The 13,997-nt window shown below is 35.2% G+C and overlaps 1 protein-coding gene across 3 annotated transcripts in view; it reads left to right on the top strand.

The window, feature by feature from the left end:
* The first annotated feature begins 235 nt into the window (after positions 1 to 235).
* Positions 236 to 13,997, top strand: part of RNF13 (ring finger protein 13) — a 45,931-nt gene continuing 32,169 nt past the window's right edge. Inside the window, exons 1-2 of one of the 3 annotated variants that reach the window (XM_023733908.1) lie at positions 236 to 2,621; positions 9,267 to 9,357. In XM_023733908.1, coding sequence (XP_023589676.1) covers positions 2,570 to 2,621; positions 9,267 to 9,357 — 143 coding nt within the window. In that variant the 5' untranslated portion in view covers positions 236 to 2,569. The remainder of the gene's footprint in view (positions 2,622 to 9,266; positions 9,358 to 13,997) is intronic. The other 2 variants (XM_004379193.2, XM_023733906.1) reach the window with 2 other exon arrangements.

The following is a 13,997-nucleotide window of genomic DNA, read 5'->3' as shown; positions in this document are numbered from 1 at the left end:
ACATCCTTCTCCAGCTCTGTCCAGAACCCTCTGTTGTGATCCCGGTCAGAGCAGTCACTGGTGGTAGCCGGGCACCATCTAGCTGTACTGGACTCAGTCTGGTGGAGGCCTTGGTAGCTGTGATCCATTAGTCCTTTGGACTAATCTTTTCCTTGTATCCTGTTCTCTTCATTTTCCCTTGCTCCCGAAGGGGTGAGACCAGTGGAGTATCTTAGATGGCTGCTCACAGGCTGCAGTTTTCGATTTTGATGGCTGTTCTGGATTTAGGTTTTTTCACTGTGCATCCTTGTTTATTCATGAGTCTTCCTTTGAGTTCTTTGCTTCCATTTGACGACATGTGTTTGAGGTTGCATTTTATAAATGTGAAACCTTCCACATGCTTACAGAATGATTTTAGGTTTTATTTCTGCCTCATGTGTTCCTGAAAATGCCAGCTGCTGCTTGATTGAAAATGTAATTTAACTTGACTGACACGTGAATTTTATAGTTCGTAAATATGGATAAATTTTCCTTGTTTGTGTTCATAAGCCTGTTGGTCCATATGTTAATGTGTTTCTTGATTTAATTTAATTTCCTTATTTTAAAAAATGAATAAAAACTACAACAAAAACCTTGGGGGAAGCCTTCATACTTCTTAAATTTTTGAAAACATGTTTTTACTTTTTGGAATTTACTTGTGCTGACAGAATGTCTTCTCACTTTAGGATTTCCTAAGTGTTCTATCTTAGGAATTTTGTCAGCGGCAACAGCTTTTGATATTGATATAATTTTATATTGTATTTGTGGAAACAGTTTCTTTTTGGATGTGTGAAAGGAGCAGTTGTTTGGTACAGTTTTAAAAATCTAATGGCTAGATTTAGTTACATGCATAGCAGATTGTTTTAAATCCATTCATTTATATTGGTGGCTCTTAGATATGTGGGGATCAGAAAGCCTCTCACAAAATTGATTACTTTTTCTCTTCTCACCAGAGAAGTACACACATAGATTACTACAGGAGATTTAAGGACCCAGTGAAGGCATGTTTTAGAAATGGGATAGTACATGTATACATAAGTAGAATATAAGGTACTATATAAGACCTTTAAGAAAAACGTAAACAAATTAATACCAGTATGCGAAGCAGAGAGCAGTTAAGGTGGGTGGTTGGGGACAGCATATGGAACAGGGCATGGGGACAAGGCAGGCTTCACGGAGATGGTGGAATTTGAAGGCCTGATGGGCACTCAGAAGACAAAACCCACTCCAAGCAGAGATGATAAGTGTGAATGAATACAGGGAGGCAAGAAAGTACCTGGCCTGTTTGGATATCCATGAGTATTACAGTCTCCTTGAGGATAATGACTGTTACTGATTTGCTTTTGAGTTCTGTATTGTGCCCAGCACACAATACTTAGTAAGTACATGTTGAACTGCATTTTAAACTCTTTATTATGGTTTCGGAGACCACCATTCTGTGTCCTAAAACATTGCATCTGTGCTCTCATATATATACTTCTGTAAAGAAACAAATTAAATATGTATTATTTCAGTGACTATGTACACTAATTGACTTTAAAAAGAAAATTGAAACTTAACTAAGGTATAATAGCATGATTGGATACTTTTCAGATCACTAATGTGAAAACCCTGGTGGCGTAGTGGTTAAGAGTTCGGCTGCTAACCAAAAGGTCGGCAGTTCGAACCCACCAGGCGTTCCTTGGAAACCCTGTGGGGCAGTTCTACTCTGTCCTGTAGGGTCACTATGAGTCGGAATCGACTTGATGGCAACAGGGGTAACGGGTAATGTGAAAAAATTCTGCCACACATTCAGCCATCTTCTCACGGTGCAAAGATTGCTATTTCGGAGGCTACCTTTAGGAAAGATTAAATAGCTGGATAGTACCAGAGTAAGGAAATTCTGGCTGAAAGTACTTTTAATCTGTGCAAAGTGTTAGAAATGAATTTTAAAGGTAATTATTGATGATCAAGATAATAAGAATAGCTTTTATTTGTGTCTTTTCTATGTATTAGGTATGGTATTAAGCATTTAAAAATATTATTTTACATATGAGAACAATATTGTTATTATTCCCCTTTTACAGAGGAGGAAACTAAGGACTAAAGAGGGGGAGGAGAAGTAATTTATCCAAGTTCATCCCACTGATAAGTAGCAGAGGTGGGATTTGAATGCTCAAGTTCTGATAACCACTTAGCCTGATCACAGCAAGACAGAGCTAGACAAGTTTATTACTTTTTTTTTTTAGTAACTATTTTAGCTTTTATTCCTGTTCCTCATTTGCTTCTGATTTCACTTAATGCCATGAATGAAGTCAAGAAGATCTTAAAGGAAGTCCTTGATACAGATCAATTGTAAAACATCGATTATGTTTCAAGAACACACCTGAGATCTATTTCTATTTATGTATACAGTGTAGTCCCAGATATATCATATAGGCTTGTTGATTTATATTTGCTGAAGTTGAGGAACTTTATGACAAAGCACTTTCTTCTTTTGTAACCTGGCTGTTTTCTGACTTTCAGGTTCTAAATGCACAGAGAGCAGGATACAAAGCGGCCATAGTTCACAATGTGGATTCTGATGACCTCATTAGCATGGGATCCAACGACAGTAAGTACAGGTATCACTTTTCTTCTCTCCTGTTTGACAGATCATTCGAAACTAAAAATTAGCAGGATTTCCCTTCTTTTATTTTCTGTTTACAAAGCAAAGTTTCTTACGTATCAGGAAGGTAATTCTCAATTCTTTATTCTCTTGGAACAATTTTATCCACACTAAAGGTGGAAGGAATCAACTTGTTCTTTTCTGAACAGATTTTTTTTTAACCTATGTCTTGTACTTTAGAAGACTTGTTGACATTTTGGTGAGAACCAAAGAAAAACTAAAGCTTTAAATAGAGATAAATATGCTGAGTTAAGAATGCTGTAGAAAGATTCCATGATTTATTTAGAGATTCATTTTAGGATATGCTGCTGTCCTAAGTAACTGCTATATTCTTGTGGAATTTCCAAAGCCACATATTTGTGCCTTCTTACTCCAGTTGGTTATTAGCCACTTAATATACGTGGGCATGTCCATAGTTTTTCGTTTGAAATGGAAGCATTTTTCCTTGCTCTATACTACATATTAGCCTGTAGGGAAAATGAGCCAATTTTAGTGAAACAACTGGCTTTAATCAGACTGTGACTTTCAAGCCATATGCTTTGATTTTAATTTCTATCACTCAGGACATCATGGATTTATTTTATCAAAACCTTTTGTGTTACTAAGATGGTTTATTGTCAACATTTATGATTAGAAGCTCTTTTATTTTTGTTTATCATTTAGTACATAGCCATAATATCTCTTGGTATTAAGTTCCATTAATTCATATATATAAGGAAGAACTTGGAGCAAAGGACACAAAGCTATGGACTAATACAGTACATTGGAACATATTTAGGACTTTAAATAACTACATCCTCAACAGCAAATATTTTGCATTCCTTGACTAAAAAGTTGTCTTCTTATACCCTGAAACAGTATTTTGTTATTGTTGTTGTTCCTTGAGTAGAATTCTTCTTTACCCCAATATAATCTTAGGCAAAATCATAATAAACAAACTTACTGAGTTCTTCAATTAATTTCTTCATATTTTAATTATTATTATTTTAAACTTCTAGTTGATTAAATCTTCATTGATTTGAAACCATGAAATACCTTTAAAAAGTTCTAGCATTGCCGGGGCAATGAGACAACCATTACTTGGGAAGAGGAATTGATGGACACAGTTTATTTACCAAATGTGGCACAGTGGTTAAAGCACTTGACTGCTAACTGGAAGGTCGGTGGTTCAAAACCACCAGCAGCTCCGCAGAAGAAAGATGTGGCAGTCTGCTTCTGTAGAGATTTACAGCCTTGGAAACCCTACGTCGTCACCATGAGTAGGAATCAACTGAATGGCAGTGGGGGGTTGTCACTGCAGATTTATTATATTTTCCTTCTCCTTTCTCTCTTCCCCTTTAACTATTTCCTCTTTTTTTTAAAAAAAAAAATTATTATCCCATGTCAGTAACTTTCATGACCTGTATGCATTACTAGCAAAATGGAAAGCACACATACTCTGGAAATAGTGGTCCTGAATTTAAATTCAGGCTTCACTAATATTAGCTGTATAACTTTGAGCAAGTTACTTATTCTCAGTTTGTCTTGCCTTTAGCAAATCCACAAGACTTTCTCAAGGGCTAAATATGTTTTGTGTTGAACAAACTGATTGGTATTTATATACTGATATTTACTCTTTTGACATGTTTTCAATAAAAATTTTGCAGGCTGGAAGCATTATTTTCCTCTAACTCATAATTTGTCTTTGGAATACCATAAAGCCTTTTTGTGATTATATGTCCTAAGAGAATAGTCCTAAGGAGAATGTGCTGAATTTTAAAAGCAGCACGTAAGCACATAATCCTGCTGTTGCCATGGAAATATCCCAGTTTAGTTATTATATTTCAAAGATTGTTGAGAACTTGGATCATTGACTTTATTGCTTGAATTACTTTCTGTGACATTTTACTCCATCCTGCATGGGTATGTTTGTGTTTAAATATTTTATATATTCCAAAGACAAATGTAAAGATTTTACTATTTTCATCTTTGCTGTTACTTGGTAGAGGAAAGGAAAACATGAATTTATGCAAAGGATGGTGTATCTATTCCTCTTTTCAAAGCTGAGTTCCTAGCTACAAGGAATATTGCAGGTGTTCTTGTATGGGAGGAAGTTCTAATATCTTGAAACAAGGAGGTTTTACAGGTCCCTGGTTGCCAACAGTTCACACGAGGAACGTATCAGTTTTTATTTCAGCCAGTTTATGGGGTGGGTTAACTCAGTGAACCAGTAATACCTGTCATCTCCAGGAGGCAGCAGAATGGCAGAAAAAAACACCAACTTCTAAACCAGGAAATGTTGGTTTATTCTAGGCTAGTTGACACATGAACTAGCCTTTGCCCTTGGGAAAGTTACTTAACCTTTCTGAGCCCATTATTTTCATCTGTAAAAGTGTGAATAATTTTAATGCTATTGACCTTCATAAGGTTGTGAAGACTATATGTGAGATGGTGTATGAGAAAAACCCATGCCATGGCACAGTGGGGGAGCCTAGATAGAAGTGAGAACCCTCGAGTCTGAGTCCAGCCTCTGCGAACTCCTGACTATGTAACCAGGGCAGGTTTCCTGGTTCCTGTTGCTTCTCTCTTTTTTTTTCTTGTGTCCTTTCTTTAACAGATATTTTTTTGACTGCCTACTCTGCATCCTCATAACTGGACCAATAACTAACATCATGATCAATGAAGAAGAAATTAAAGTTGTCAATGATTTCATTCTACTTGGATCAACAATCAATGTTCATGGAAGCAGCACTCAAAAAAATCAGTGTATTGCATCGGGCAAATCTGATGCAAAAGACCTCGTTAAACTTTAAAAAAGCAGAGATGTCACTTTGTTGACTAAGGTACATGTGACCCGAGCCATGGTCTTTTCATTCACCTGTTAAGCGTGCTAAACTTGGATAAAGAAAAGGAAGAGAATTGATGCATTTGAACTGTGGAGTTACAAAGACTATTGAATATACCATGGACTGCCAAAAGAATTAACAAATCAATCTTAGAAGAAATACAACCAGAATGTTTCTTAGAAGCCAGCATGGTGAGACTTCGTCTCGCTCATTTTGGACACGTCATTTGGGAAGACTAATTGCTAGAAAAGGGCACCATGGTTGGTAAAGTAAAGGGCCGTTGAAAATGAGGGAAACACTCAATGAGATGAGTTGACAAAATAGCCACAACAGTAGACTCAAACATACCAACAATCACGAAGATGGTGCAGGTCCCGTGAACATTTTGTTCTATTAAACATAAGGTCACCATGAGTCGGAGCAGCTCAATGGCAACTAACAACAACTCTCTGTCAAGCACCGTTTTAGGCACTGTGCCTACAATGAGGAATAATACAGTCAGAGGCTCTGCCCTCATACCTTGCATTGAGATAGTAGGTGGTACAGTAGTTAAGGGTGTGGTTTCTGGGTACCATTAGCCAGAATTTGAATTCCAGCTTTACCACCTACTAGCTGTGTTACCTTGGGTGGGTTACCTAACACCTCTGTGCTTAAGTTTTCTGATCAGTAAAGTGGTATGACAATAGTACTAATCTAATTGAGTTGTGAGAATTAAGTGAATTAAGACATGTAAAGCATCTAGAGTACTGCATGAGTTTTAGTAATCATTCAGTGATTGTTTAGCTATTATTATTTGGAAACCCTGGTGGCATAGTGGTTAAGTGCTATGGCTGCTAACCAAAAGGTTGACAGTTCGAATCCACCAAGAGCTCCTTGGAAACTCTATGGGGCAGTTCTGCTCTGTCCTGTAGGGTTGCTATGAGTCGGAATCGACTTGACGGCAATAGGTTATTTTGTTGTTATGGTTACATTCTAGAGTGGAAGAAAGGAAATGAACACATAATCTAATAGATATGCTATAATTATAGTCAAGTAGTCATATGTACTGTGAATAAAAATACATCAGACTAAAGGGATATAGAGTGACAGAGATGGGAGGAGGGTGGCTGTTTTAGATAACGGTGGTCAGAGAAGGCTTCTTTGAGGCATTGGCATTTGAGCATAGATCTATAGTGAGGCGCTGAGCCATGCACGTTTCTAAAGGTGGAGTCTTCCAAGCAGAGAGAACAGCAAGTACAAAGGCCCTAAGGTATAGCATGCTTGGTATTTTCAAGGCATAGTGGAAAGCCACAGTGGCCAGAGAGTAATGAGCTAAGGAGAGAGTGACAGAGGATGAGGTTAGAGAGGGACTCAGGGGCCAAATCACAATGTGCCTTGGAGACCATGTTAAGGACTTTGCGATTTATTCTACTTAGGTTTTGAATAAGGGCATGAGGTGATCTGACTTACATTTTAAAATGATTACTTTGGCTGTTCTTTGGAGAATAGACTGAGGTAGTCCAGCAAGACGAGATAGTGGTTTGGAGTGTTAGCAGTGACTGAGATGAGAAGTAGTAGATCATGGCTGTATTTTGAAGTTGACAGGATTTGCTATAGGGAGTAAAGGAAAGGAAGGAGTCAAAGATGAGAAACTAGGCAAATAGTGATGCTGTTTGCAGAGATGGGAAGGACTAGGAGTAGAACTGATTGAGAGGAAGAACATTGAGAGTTCTGTTTGAGAAGCATTAAGTTTGAAGCATCTCTTAGGCAAACAAGTGGAAATATTGAGCAGGCAATTGGATAGATGAATCTGGAGACGTTAGGGCTGGTGATTTAACCTGTAAAATATCTGTGTTCTTATGATAATACTGTTTGGCAGTGCATAAAGTTGTTTTGTGGATCAAAATGAAGATTTAGTGTTTTTTTAAAGTACTTTGTGAACGAAAATGTGTTTGAGTTTGTTTTTTGTAGATATATAATATTGCAAAATCTCCAAGATGGCAATTCAGATTTGCATACTGCATTTTTTTTTCCATTCCTCTTAAACATCAGAGTAAAGAAAGGAGCTTTCCACATCTCTTTAGATATCATAGTGAAAAGAAGTTATGTTACTTTCAATGACTATAAGCCAATAATTACAAGCCAAAAGTTCCTCGAGTTTATCAAAGTATCATCATGAAATCATAAAACATCTCACAGAAGGTTTATAATTCCAAGTTTTAAGTATCAAATAAAATGAATTTTAAACTGATACGTGATAGAGAAAGATCTCTTAGCAAGATCAAAAAATATCTTCTTAAAATATATATGGTCATATAACAGTGCCTCTGCAGCTATTAAAAATGATAAGTAAAGTTTGACAGGATATCAGGATATCTGAGTTATATTGTTAGGTGGAAAAAAAAGTTTATACTTTTTCCATTATTTTACCATCCTATTGATATAAGAAAGAAATTTTTTATTGATTCCCTTGATATAAAGATAGTGATTAAATAAATATTCCTTGACTAACCATTTTAGTTCCTGCCCTCATGGGGCCTGCACAGTGTACTTCTGTGAGTGTGTGAGTGAGTGAGTGAGTGAGAGAGTGAGTGTGTGGGAGGGAAGAAGGGACGGGAGTGGGGAGGAGGGATGAATGTTTATACTTGCCTAAAACAATCTAGAAGGAAAAATAAAATCCTTTTCTCTACCAAGGATACCAAGGTTTTAAAACTTGTGTTTATAAGGATAGAAAAACAGATCAGTGGTTGCTGAGGTTGGGGGGAGAGGTTGAGTATAAAGGGGCATGAGGTGATAGAACATTATATATCATGATTGCATGTGTTTGTCACATACATAACTGTATGTATTTGCCAAAACTTACAGAATTGTTTATTTAAAAAAAATTTTAAAAACCTTGTCTTTGGGTGGGAAAGATTATGATTGTTTTTGTTTTCTTCTTCTTTCCTTGTGTTCCCCTCACCCTCTTTTTTTTTTTCTAAATAACCAGAGAAAACAGACTTTTTCTTTAAAGCCAAATCTGTTGAATTAACTCACATCTAATAGTAAGGCTGCATTTTCTGTAGCAACATTAAGAGGATTGTTTTTATTTTTACTCCTTTGTAATGGGTAATTTTTACAAAATTTTTTCTTCATTGACATTTGATTGTACTTTTGAATGTGGGTATAAGAGTCAGATTTCCTATACACCAATCAAAACCACAAAGCTTTACAATAAACTCTAGGTTTAAAAGGAAGTAGGAATTGACCCAGCTTCCCTAACCTATGCCCGTAACAACTCCTATCAGCGCTTCACTCTGGAAAACTGGAGATAAGTGGTGTCATTTTTCAGACTGTTATGAAGTGCTCTTTTCTTAAATCTCTGGCTTACACCTCTCCTGAGAATGGGTATGTAAAAAAAACTTTTTTACTTTTTCATATAGGAATTAAGTTATGTGTAGAAAAAAACCTAAGATTTCCTTCTTCCTTCTCTGACCATTAGAGTTATAATGTCCATAGAGAAGTAAATTAAATGGAAATATTAAAAATAAAATTCATGTTTCAATTTCATAGAATTGTTGAGATAATTGAGATTTGAGAAACACACACACAAAATGCTAGCTTTTATTACTGCAAATGTTAGCATGTTTCTCAACCACTTTGATGATGGTGTAAACCTGAAATCTAGAAAATGAACCAGTAGGCAGTTAAAGTTGATTATAATTGTTTCCCTTTACATATGTTGCCATTATGAAGAAGTTAAACTGTACATCAAGTGTGAACTTTTAAGAATAATCATATTATTATGTTTTATACAGTTAACGTGTTAAAGAAAATTGACATTCCATCGGTTTTTATTGGTGAATCATCAGCTAATTCCCTGAAAGATGAATTCACATATGAAAAAGGGTAAGTAATGAATATAAAAAATAATCAGGTAGCCTAAAATCCTTCTCTATATCTGTGTAGAATTGTATAATATTAGTTGTAAACAGGGTTATGTTTTAGATTGAACTCTTTTTATTGCACTAAGTTATCTCCTTTTAAGTGGCTTATATTTTAAGACTTCCTGTATTATACTATTTCATCTTTGTGTGATTATAAATTGAAAATATATTCATGCTAGAGAGAATAAGGCACCCACATTGCTATAAAAAGATGACAGTTTTCCATTTTACAGTGTAATCAAACCATTAGTATTTAAAAGCAATGCAATTTACATTTGTATGACATTTTCCACTAAGGAATATCTTTAATAATATGTTTTATTAAAAAGAAATTTATTTTATAGTCACAGAATTCAAAACACAAATGTATTAAGTGACTGAATTACAAAGACAAAAAGTCAGTTTTGAAGTTTAAAAAGTTCGATTTGGAATAAAATCTCCTATATGGAAGCTTCTCAGAAAAACTCATAACTAAGATGGCTATGATTAAAAAAACAGAAAACGACAGGAATTAGCAAGGATGTGGAGAAATTGGGACCCTCATCCATTGCTGGTTGGACTGTAAAATGGTACAACCTCTGTGGAAAACAGTTTAGAGTTTCCTCAGAAAGTTAAAACATAGAAGCACCATATGATCCAGCCATTCCTCTCGCAGGTACAGACTCCAAAGAATTGAAAACAGGAAAACAAACGGATACATGTACACCGTTGTTCATTGCAGTACTATTCACAGTAGCCAAAAGATGAAAACAACCTAAATGTTCATCGACACGGGAATGGATAAACAAAATGTAGTACATACATAAAATGGAATATTACTCTGCTATAAAGAAAAATGAAGTCCTGATACGTGCTACAACGTGGATGAACCTTGAAAGCATTACACTCAGTAAAATAAGTCAGACACAAAAGAACGACTATTGTATGATCTCACTTACATGAAATATCTAGAATAAGCAAATATATGGAGACCAAAGTTTATTAGTAGTCACCAAGGATGAGTGGAAGGGAGAAAGGAGAGGTTACTACTTAAGGGGTGCTGAGCTTCTGTTAAGGGTAATGGAGAAATTTGGAAATGAATAGTGGTGTTGGTTATACAACATGATGCACATAATTAATGTCACTGAATTGCATATGTAAAAAGTGTTGAAATGGCAAATGTTTTACCACAATGTTTTTAAATCTCATTACAAAGGAAACAGACTAAAAATATCTCAAAGCATAGCTGTCTCATCTGATACAGAAAACAGTACAACTAATACTTCAGAGCTTCTACAGAATGTAGCAGGCAGGAACAGGCTTTTTACTAAGAGGGACAATAACAATATTAATAATAATAGCAGCGAACATTTACTGAGCATTTAACAAATGCTAGGCACTGATAAGGCAAAGACTTCTACATTTGTTTTCCACTAAATTCTCACAACCTTTTAGAGGTTATTATTATTATCATCTCTGATTATCCACATTTGCCAAAAGAGGAAACTGGCACAATGAAATCCAATTCTAATTGTTCAGAAGAAAAAATACACCTACTCCTCACTTATTGACATGGTTAGGTTGCAAAGACCAGGTCGTTTATGTGAAAATCAGCATTATGTGAAAATGGAGGATGACCACATCAGATCACGAAATGGAGGATGGCTGCATTGTTACTTAACTGCCAGATTACATCATTACCTGTCAAATTACATCATTACATAACTACCAAACCACTGAGAATCATGGCCCATCCAAGGTGACGCATAACCTTAACCATCACAGCTAGCGTTACTCTTGCCTCATACCTTGGCATTCATTACTGCCAGATGTACGTCATCAGTGTGCAAAATAATTGGAAAGTAGATTTTTTACTAGTGTTGTAAGTGCAAAATGTTGGATAACGAGCGTCCATAAGTGAGGAGTAGGTGAATATTTGAATAGGTACATGAATATATGAGCTTGAAAATGTATAAAAATAAGAGGGCGAGGTTTTCTTTTACTGGTTTTGTCTTTTATCCCATATAACTTTTTTTTGTAAAAACTGTTCACCGATTATGTGCTCAGAACATTTTTATTAAAATAGGGAATGTAATTTTGGATGTTGTATTAAAAAAGTAGCTATGCAAGCTGATGTTTTGTCAGCCATGTTTGTGTGGTTCTTAGAGGGAAGAACTAATACTTGATTTTACTTCTCTGTTGTTTCTTCAATTAGAAAAAAAATCTGTATATTTTAAATAATCTTTTTAAAAATTTTAATTCTAAAATTATACCCTTTTAAATTGAAAAGTGATGTATACATGTTGGCAAAATATGCAAAAATTCCGAAATACAAAGCATTTAAAGTGAAAATCACTGTAATACTACTCTCCAACAAAAGAGACTGTTTTTTTTAAAAAAAAAAAAGCCTTTAATTCTTTCCCAGATTTGAATACTACATTATTAATGATTGTTTACCCATAAAATGGAACCATACAATACATAATATATTGTAACATGCTTTAGTTTCTTAACATTTATACCCTTTCCGTGTTCATACAAGTCCTCAAAATTACTTATCCCAACTCTTGGGGACAGACATATTGTGGAATTGAGATTTTCTCAGATTTTTAAAAGTTAAGCAGCATTCCACCTGGATTTTAGGCAGCATCCCATAAACAAATTAATGTATCTGTAGTGAATGTATGAGTGTTTTCTCATGTTAGCTCAGTTCAGGTTGACTGTCAAATGAATTGCAAACATTATTTTTTTTTAAGTGGTTTGGATTTCAGAATTGTGCATAAGGGATTATAGACCTGTATACATAGATCTGCCTTTTTAAAATTAATTCATTTATTCTACTTTTTATTATAACAACTTTCAAACATATTTAGAAGTAGGGAGACAAGTATAATAAACTTGCATGTACCCCTTATTAGGAGCCCTGGTGGCACAATGGTTAAGAGCTCAGCTGCTAACCGGAAGGCCGACAATTCAAATCTACCAGCTGCTCCTTGGAAACCCTATGGGGCAGTTCTGTTCTGTCCTATGGGGTTGCTGTGAGTCGGAATCGACTCGACGGCAATGAGCGGGTCCTGGTACAACAAGATGTTTCAGGCCCATCTTTTTCTTTTCCTGCCCCAGACATGGAACCAGCCATTTCTTCAGGGAGCTCTGGTTTTTTTAGTTGGAAATGGTGCTTAGAGACCACAGTATGGACACCAGGGATGATCATTGCTCCTGGGTTCGTCATTGTTTCTAGGGCTTTTTGGTGGACAGAGCTAGGAAATATGGATGTTTTTTAAAGATACAACAAATCATGAGTACATGCTGCTGCTTCCAGTTTAAATTCAGGACTATAGGATTTTTTACTTTATCTCATGTATTTTATTTTTCCTGTTCTCAAAGACATCAACATCCCAACTCCAAAAAGAAATAAAAGTATTTCTTTTATTTGAATACATACACAACAGACTAAAAAGAACAATACCAACCCTACTACAAATATATTTTTTTAACAGTTCTTTCTCTGCTTAGGGTAATCACGATAGGGATATAAAGTCAAATTATTTTATTTTAAAGAGAAGTGAAATAATTCTTCTGTGTGCAGATGCCATCAACTGGAAGCCAAGGTCTGTTTCATTCATTTTGCTTTTATATTTTAGAGATTGTTTTTTCTCCCCATTTTGACTTTGTTTGGTAATTATGATAAACTTAAAAGAATCTATACTTGGAGAGGACCAGCCTCTGTCCAAGTATCATCCACCCTGTCCGTCTATTCCCATCCTTACCTTGTAAGTAACAATTTTTTTAGTTTTTAGTTTTTCATTTAAAAATATATATTTTTTTAGTTTATAAGCAAATACATCTCTCTTCTCCCCCATCTCCCATCCTCAGTACATAAACATTATCTTGCTTTTTTCAGCTAACAGTATATCCTGGAGCTTACCCCATATGAATAGATACAGTCTTCATTCCTTTTTACAGGTGCATTGTGCTCCATTTTGTGGATGTGCCACGGTTTAATCATCCAATCTCCTACTGATGGACATTCGAGTTGTTGATAGCCTTTTGTTATTATAAATAGTGTTGTAATGAATAAACTTATGCACAAGTTTTTTTCATATTTTTGCAAGTATACCTGTAGAATCGATTCCTAGAAATGAGATTGCTAGATCAGAGGTTAAATGAATTTATACTTTTGCTAGATATTGCCAAATTCCCATCCATAGTGGTTGTGCCCAAAATATATGAGAATGTCTCTTTCCCACAGCCTCATCAGCAGTATGTTACCAGATTTTTGGATTTTTTTCACCAGATAGGTGAGAAATGGTTATAATTTTAATGCCTATTTCTCTTATTACAAGGAAATTTTGAGCACTTTTTCTTATGCTTAAGAGCTATTTGCATTTCATTTTCTATAAATGGTTTATCTTTTACTGATTTTTTCTTATTAGGTTGTTGGTCTTTTTCTTCTTAGAAGCCCTTTATTTATTAGGTATATTTACCTTTTGTTTATAATATAAGTCGGAAGTATTTTTTTTTCTAATTTTACATTTTTAATCTACTCGTGGTGCTTTCTTAAAATTATTTTTCAGTATAATCAATGTGTTAGTCCTTTCCTTTGAGCTTCTGATTTTTTTT

Source organism: Trichechus manatus, unplaced genomic scaffold (genome assembly GCF_000243295.1).
Source record: "Trichechus manatus latirostris isolate Lorelei unplaced genomic scaffold, TriManLat1.0 scaffold00062, whole genome shotgun sequence".
Classification (NCBI taxonomy): Eukaryota; Metazoa; Chordata; class Mammalia; order Sirenia; family Trichechidae; genus Trichechus; species Trichechus manatus.
The sequence above is the reverse complement of the archived record's forward strand: the minus strand, read 5'-3'. Positions and strand labels throughout refer to the sequence as shown.